We start from the raw sequence: 7,760 nt of genomic DNA on the forward strand, positions 1-7,760 counted from the left end.
TTTGTAAATAAATAAAAATATAGCTTTCCAAAAACAAAGACGTAATTTGAATTTTATTAACAATTAATTTAGAACAAGAAATTCATATCTTGTGCCGAAATGCATTTGTTAAAGTCAAACGTTTGGGCTCCAAGATGGCGGACGAGTCAGCTCCCCTTTATCTAGTAGCTCTAGCGCGATGAGTTCAGGGTAGGCAACCCGTTGACTCCTAAAAGCCATGGTTTACGGCCAGTGCAAACCGTTGAAGAGCTCACCGAAAGAATTATCCAAGCGTTTGATGAGATACGAGCTTCCCCAGGCAAGTTGCAAAGGATAAAAGAAAACATGATTCGCCGTTGCCATTTGTGCGTCGATCAAGGTGGTCGTCATTTCGAGCCCTTGCTTTAAAATGTGTTATCGGTTTACAGAACTGTTAATAAACCGTTGTTTAATTGAACGGTTGTTGTTTTAAACAGAATCCCAACATTTGTTCTTAAACGTAGCAGCTAGCGTAGTAAAAGATGTGCACAACGGGTTGCCTACCCTGAACTTTTCGCGCGTTCCAGCGGGTTAGGGGTTCGTTTCCGCCCCCATGTGTATTGGTAAAAAATGTTTTGATTTGTACTTTCACCCCTCAATCGTTGTAACATGAATTTAGTAACACTCTGTATGTATAACAAATTTTATCACCTGTTTTCAGAGTAAAGATTTCAAATTTATGCAGTTTTATTTTTTTTAAGTACTGCATGTAGACAATTATTGTTAATTGTTAAATATTCAAGACATGTTAACTGATGTCACAAAGTATGAAATATATGAAACTGTTTTGCTTGAAATTTAAAAATAATCGTATTGCCAATTTTTATTTCTTTATAACAGTATATACATTCCCCTCGGGGAATATTTACATTGATAATTACATTTATCACACTTTATTTGATTAGGGTAATAACAATATCCAACTAAAACTTCTTTCCACGTAGTTAGAATATCAAAGGGCTATCGGGTAACACAAGTTCATTTATAAATAACGCTGCCTAGAAAAATTTATGATGTAAGGATAGAGAGGGCTATAAACGGTCGAAATAAATTAGCTTTCTCACTATGACATACATTTCGTAGCGTATTTGGATAATTTATTGCATTTACATCCAAAGGTATTATGATTCAATTTGCGATTAAAAAAACGATAGAAAGACGTTGAGGAATCCACTATCATGTCGCTACTATTATTTCCACGATTCCATTACTCGTAAAACGCATGTGTGAAAAAAGTTTTTAAACAATTTCTTTAGTAATGTAACTCAGATATGACATAACTTTCTCGTGAGATGTGTGTAACGGTATTTAACGTCCTGAACGGCAGTACATGCACTGCCCAAAACCTCGTCTCAAGATTTACCACCGAAACCGCCCATCAAGTTTCCTAATCCACCTGCAGCGCCCTGTTGTAGCTGTTTCATTATGTTTTGCAATCCTGGCATACCACCTAAAATAATCACGGGAAAACGTAAAATTGTAAAGTTCGAGATAAATTTGAAAAACAATCCGAGACGCGTCGTAACATAATGAGACGTGCCTTTCATTTTTCAGTATTATATAAAGCGAGATTTACAACTGTAGTGACGGAGTATACAAATTTATGAAGAATGTGCACATAAAAAAATAAGTTTTAACTTAAAATAAGATTTCTATTCGTACCAAATTGCTTACCCATTTGATGCAATACACGCGGATCCATCATTTTAGCCATTTGATGATTCAGTTTCGCCATTTGTGTAGGATTAACGTTTTTCGCCATGTCTCCCGCCTTAAATAAACCCTTTATGCCGCCCATCTTCTTAACGACTGCTGCGAATTTTGTATACTGCAAAATTAAATCCTTGACCTCTTTCTCTATTACACCAGAACCCCTTGCCACTCTTGTTATCCTTCCAGGTTGCTTGCTGAATAACTTTGCTCCATCTCTGCTATCCAGCTCTGAAGTAGACATAACGTATAATAAATGTTGCCAAAACGACAAATTACAAGGGACAATATAAAGCATTTTAAATAGCAAACCTGAGTCGTTCATACTGTCCATAATAGTCATGAGTCGTTTTAATCTTGCCATTGATTCCTGCTCTGTCCCTTTTGACATGAAATCTTGGCTAAATCCAGGGATCATACCCTACGCACAATAAAATTATAGGATTAATTATAAAATGCATTACAATTATATTCAACTTTTACAGCAAATACAAACGCTGCCAATTTTATTCTATGAGACTTATTAGAAACATAAATGGAGTGATGATTTTCCACGTTATTTACCATTAATTGTGAAAATGGTCCCATCTTCATGATATTTTGAAATTGTTCATACATGTCTCGTAAGGTAAATTGACCATGTTTGATCTTTTCCAGTAATTCTTCGTTATCGTCTAGATTGAGTTCGTTCACTTTATCAATAAGACCTTCGATGTCTCCCATACCTAGCAACTTGCTAATAAATGGTTTTGTTTTAAACGGTTCTAGATCGTCTATATGTTCTCCTGTACCAACAAATATTACAGGACTTTGTGTCGCTGCAACACTAAAAAAAATTAAATATTACACACGTGTATGAGAAAAAATTTTAATTGCTTAGTCCAGAAGTAAAAATTAACATTTATAGCAAAATAACGTTGCGTTCTTTTAATTTGCATAAACATGTTGCAAAATAACAAGTGTACGAAATAGTAAACTAGTGAACCAAGAAAAAGAGAACTCACGCGGAAAGCGCCCCACCACCTTTAGCGTGGCCGTCCAATTTTGTAATTATGATGGAACCGACGTTAACGCGTTCTTTGAAGGCTTTCGCCTGTGCTTCACAAGCCTGGCCTATCGTTGCGTCCATAACGAAAATTATATTGTCTGGTTGCTGCACCATGTGAAGACATAACATTAAAAATGTTGACTTTTTCTTTATACATAACGCATAAGCATAAGAAGCACTAGAACTTTACCACAGCATTGGCGACTTGTAACATTTCTTCGAACAACGATTCTTCTTGTTTATGTCTCCCACTTGTATCTACAATGATAATCTCGTATCCCTCTTTCTTGAACATGTCAACGCCGTCTTGTGCAATTGCTACAGGATCTACTTCTGTATAACTAAAGTAAAAGATTGTTAGCACAGCAAAGGGAACAACATTGTAACAAGTGTAATAAATGTATCTTCCACCTCTATTTACCTTCCATAAAATGGTATTCTAGCCTTTGTGGCGTTTTGCTTTATCTGATCGTATGCGCCAGCACGAAAAGTATCGGCGCATACTAAGCACGCCTTCCAATTTTTCTTAAGATAATGATACGCGAGTTTGGTACAAGTTGTTGTTTTACCGGAACCTTGTAAACCGACAAACATAATTATGTTAGGACGGCCTTTCACTGGTTGATAAGCCTTAACACCAGGATCAATTAACTGAAAAAGAAAAATCCGTGAATTAAACACACTCGTAAACACTGAGGGCTACAATATTGCTTACAAACTTGTTCACGAATCCTCTAGTTGCCTAGAAAAAAATTCAAGATAACAAACCAACCTTCACGAGTTCCTTGAAGACTGCGCTCTGTATCATCCTCCTTTTATTAAGACCGCCAGCCATATCCTCAAAATCGATAACCTGGCGTACATTTTCGCGCAATTTTTTCACTAATCTAATATTTACATCAGCTTCGAGTAACGCTGCGCATATCTCCTTCAGCATAGAATTTAAAACCTGCCGAGACAGAGGTCAATGTAGCTACTGTGGTAAAAGCTCAGTCACTTAAGCGTCGTCTACAATATGTGGAGTAAGCCTGGCGTAAGGAGTAAGAGAGATCCACAGCTTTAAAGCGTGGTCTACAATGGCAGTAGGAGTAGTGGATTAAAGAAGTAGGCTCAACTTTAACCTATTTCGTGAACTGATTATCAGTGGCTGAGAGTAAAGGAGTAGGTCGTACGAAATGGAATTGAACCATTTTGCTTACAGCCTTACTCCTTTACTCTCAGCCACTGATAATCAGTTCACGAAATAGGTTAAAGTTGAGCCTACTTCTTTAATCCACTACTCCTACTGCCATTGTAGATCACGCTTAAGCAAAATGGTTCAATTCCATTTCGTACGACCTACTCCTTTACTCTCAGCCACTGATAATCAGTTCACGAAATAGGTTAAAGTTGAGCCTACTTCTTTAATCCACTACTCCTACTGCCATTGTAGACCACGCTTTAGCTTTTGGTGTAAGGAAGCTAAAATACGGGCATAATTTTTAAATTATTTGTAACACTGGCCACACAATGGTGTTCTGACACCGTAAGTAAGCATAAAGCGTGGTCTACAATGGCAGTAGGAGTAGTGGATTAAAGAAGTAGGCTCAACTTTAACCTATTTCGTGAACTGATTATCAGTGGCTGAGAGTAAAGGAGTAAGGCTGTAAGCAAAATGGTTCAATTCCATTTCGTACGACCTACTCCTTTACTCTCAGCCACTGATAATCAGTTCACGAAATAGGTTAAAGTTGAGCCTACTTCTTTAATCCACTACTCCTACTGCCATTGTAGACCACGCTTAAGAGCTGAAATAAGAGTAAGAAATAAAATTGATTTATTCCCTTACTTCTTCTTACGCCAGGCTTATCCCATGCATTGTAGACAACACATTATGTTAAAACAGAATGTACAATAAATAACAATCGGCTCGTGTGATAAAAATCACGTATTATAAAAAAGGTACTCAGAGCCTGGACAAGGTTGTAATGTCCGATAAAAACTACTTAATTAAAAAGGAATATACGCTTCAGACCTTATTGGACCATCTTCGGTATAAAATAAGAAATAAATACAAACTAGCGCATGGAAGAATTCACAAGATGGATCATACAAAGGATTACGCAGTCAATAATATAAAATTAAAAAGATATAAAAGTTGTAATGGATTATAGAATGGTTGTACATAAAACGTGGCGCAAGTGAGTGTGACATTGTGAATTAAAAAAGAAAGCTGTAACAGTCAAGAAAATGATATGGGAAGGGAAGAAAGAGGAGATACCTACTTGGAATTATGTTAAACTGTATGAATGACGTTACTGTAATGAGGAGTAAAGAGTAAATAACAAGGACAGGAGTGTGTTGAGAGGAAGGGGAAGGAATAAACGAAGGAAGGAAGCAGAAGGGAATAAATTAGGAAATTAATGTGAGGTGGGAGGAAGCGAGTTCAAAATAGGAAGATATTCGATGCTAACAAGTCTGTGTCTGTCCGATTATTAATAAGAGCTACTTGGCATTTGATATGTACCATCTCTGAAATGAGTCTTTTTTTTATAGGAAGGTTCTTCGTCAAGAATATGGACATTGTCCCAATCAAATTCACGGTTAGAACCGATTTTATAACAAGATATAACAGAGAGAGATGGTGAATTGTTATTTATATCTGTATAATACTCTGTTAAGCTGTCTTTTAGTCTGTCCCATATACGTGGCCCACATAGGTGTTGTTTTTAGCCTTGTTGATAAAATATAAAAAATTTTTGATCCACAATTCCACGATAAAAACCTCGAGATTCATCATCCAAATCTTACTAAATAATTGCCATTCTCTGTCCTTCATTTTTTCTACCATTCATCAAAGGCTAGAAAATTATTGCTTTGACAACTATACTGCTGTTCCTGGAATTTCCGAGATTAGAATTGAAGATAAAAACAAATGTTTCATTGTCCCCTGTGTCAGGTCTGTCTCTGAGCGATTTGTAAAAATTGCTAAAAATTAAATGTCAGCATTGCCTATTGTTGCTACCATCCATTACAACAATTCATTGTTGTAAACAAGGACAAACTCGACAGGCTGTTTCATAATGTGATCTACAGAATCTCTTGCAAGAACTGTGTGGCCACATATGTGGGACAGACTAAAAGATAGTTTAAAACGAGACTAACGGAGCATTATACAGATATAAATAACAATTCACCATCTCCCTCTGTTTTATCTTGTCATAAGGCCTGTGTCCACGATGCTAGGACTTGGTCCAAGTTCCAGTTTCAAGAAATGTGTAGCCAATCAACCTGCAGCTATTCCATAAAAGCTGCAAGTTGATTGACTACACATTTCTCGAAACTAGAACTTGGACCCAGTTCTAGCATCGTGGACACAGGCCTTTAGAATGGATTCCAACCATGAATTTGATTGGGACAACGTCCGTATTCTTGACGAAGAACATACCTATAACAAAAAAAACTCATTTCAGAGATGGCACACATCAAATGCCAAGTAGCTCTTATTAATAATCAGACAGACAGACTTGTTAGCAATCAAATATCTTCCCATTTTGAACTCGCTTCCTCCCCCCTCACGTTAATTTCGTTATTCCCTCCTGTCTTCTTCCTTTGTTTATTCCTCCCCCTTTCTCTCAACACACTCCTATTCTTATTATTTGCTCTTTGTTTCTCATTACAGTAACATCATCCATACAGTTCAACACGATTCTAAGTAAGTGTCTCTTCTTCCTTCCCTTCCCATATGGCACAAATTTTTATCGTTTTCCTGACGGTTACAGCTTTCTTTTTTAATTCACACTGTCACACTCACTTGTGCCGTATTTTATGTACAACCGTTCTATAATTTATTATTACAACTTTAATATCTTTTTAATTTTGTATTATTGACTGCATAATCCTTTGTATGATCTATCTTCTGAATTCTTTCATGCGTTAATTTGTACTTAGTTCTTTTTTATACTAAAGATGGTCCAACAACCAGATGGACCGAAACGTATCATCTTTTGTAATTAAATAATTTTTAGTGGACACTACAACCTTGTCTAGGCTCTGAGCCCCTTTTTTTTATAAGACGAGAATATATAATATTAACAACAACGGTGTGCAATGTAGGAAATCGAGAGACTTCCAAGCGAGAGAGTATCTCTGGAAAATCAACCGAGAGACAATTCTTGAAAACTCACTGCGTCATCTGTTAATTGTAACACACGGCAAAATTAGGACTTCAAATCACGACGTAAACATAAGTTCGATACGTGCAACGAGATTGTTGGACACAAATGAAAATTTCTAGGTGCGCTACGCGAAAACGAGAGAAACGACGCTGAATATGGTACGGAAGACGCGTCCGGATTTTTGTTTACAAATCGTACCCGCGGATGAACCGATTCACACGCGTATCTCGCGGACGAACCGATAAACAAACTCACCTCCTCGTTGATGACGGTCGCATTGCTGAGCGACCGCAAGGCCGAAGTGATTTTACGTCCGAGGTCCGCCAAAACCATGTTTGGACGTTTTTTTTCACGTGTTCACGTCTGGCCGCAGACAAATTTGTGTATTCCGATTGACGGTTAGGAAATTAACGTATAAAATCTATCATTACGTCCCAATTTGGCCAACACGGCATGACGACACATCCGGTCGCGAGAAAACAATCACGCTTGAGTCTCGACGCGGACGTCCCTGGTCAATCGTGCGTGGTTGTGCGGTACGAGTGCTTGTGGCCCGCGACCGATATCTCCCATTTACACGTCACTCCGTTAGAAAGTACGCTCGGCTTGTTTATATATAACCGAGGAGACTCCGTACATGGCCGCCATCCATATCGATCGGTACGTACCACGGTCTTAGGCTGGGTCTACATAGGATGTAGTAAGTCGTGTCGGAAGAAATTGACCAATCACAGTTCATTATTCTTCGACCGTAAGGAGAATAATGAACTGTGATTGGTCAATTTCTTCCGACACGACTTACGACATCCAATGTAGACCCAGCCTTA

At 37.7% G+C, this 7,760-nt stretch overlaps 1 protein-coding gene across 1 annotated transcript; it reads right to left on the minus strand.

Annotated features, from left to right (window-relative positions):
* Window positions 1-819: 819 nt before the first annotated feature.
* LOC105557727 (signal recognition particle 54 kDa protein) lies at window positions 820-7,614 on the minus strand. The gene is made up of 9 exons (XM_012005044.1): window positions 7,189-7,614; window positions 3,549-3,725; window positions 3,198-3,427; window positions 2,967-3,117; window positions 2,733-2,881; window positions 2,293-2,554; window positions 2,041-2,149; window positions 1,693-1,959; window positions 820-1,468 (listed from the first exon to the last, which is right to left on the minus strand). Exons 1-9 carry the CDS (start codon window positions 7,264-7,266, stop codon window positions 1,371-1,373), a joined length of 1,521 nt encoding a protein of 506 aa, XP_011860434.1. The 5' UTR covers window positions 7,267-7,614; the 3' UTR covers window positions 820-1,370.
* Window positions 7,615-7,760: the final 146 nt, after the last annotated feature.

The sequence above is a fragment of the Vollenhovia emeryi genome, unplaced genomic scaffold, assembly GCF_000949405.1.
Source record: "Vollenhovia emeryi isolate VEMERY1.0 unplaced genomic scaffold, V.emery_V1.0 DF939427.1, whole genome shotgun sequence".
Taxonomy (NCBI): Eukaryota; Metazoa; Arthropoda; class Insecta; order Hymenoptera; family Formicidae; genus Vollenhovia; species Vollenhovia emeryi.

Excerpts from the sequence above, each read along its gene's own strand:
- LOC105557727 (XM_012005044.1), bottom strand. The coding sequence starts at position 7,266 with ATGGTTTTGGCGGACCTCGGACGTAAAATCACTTCGGCCTTGCGGTCG. Across the intron at positions 2,150-2,292 it reads GACCATTTTCACAATTAATG|GGTATGATCCCTGGATTTAG; the intron begins GTAAATAACGTG and ends TATTGTGCGTAG. Across the intron at positions 1,960-2,040 it reads GGACAGTATGAACGACTCAG|AGCTGGATAGCAGAGATGGA; the intron begins GTTTGCTATTTA and ends TGTCTACTTCAG.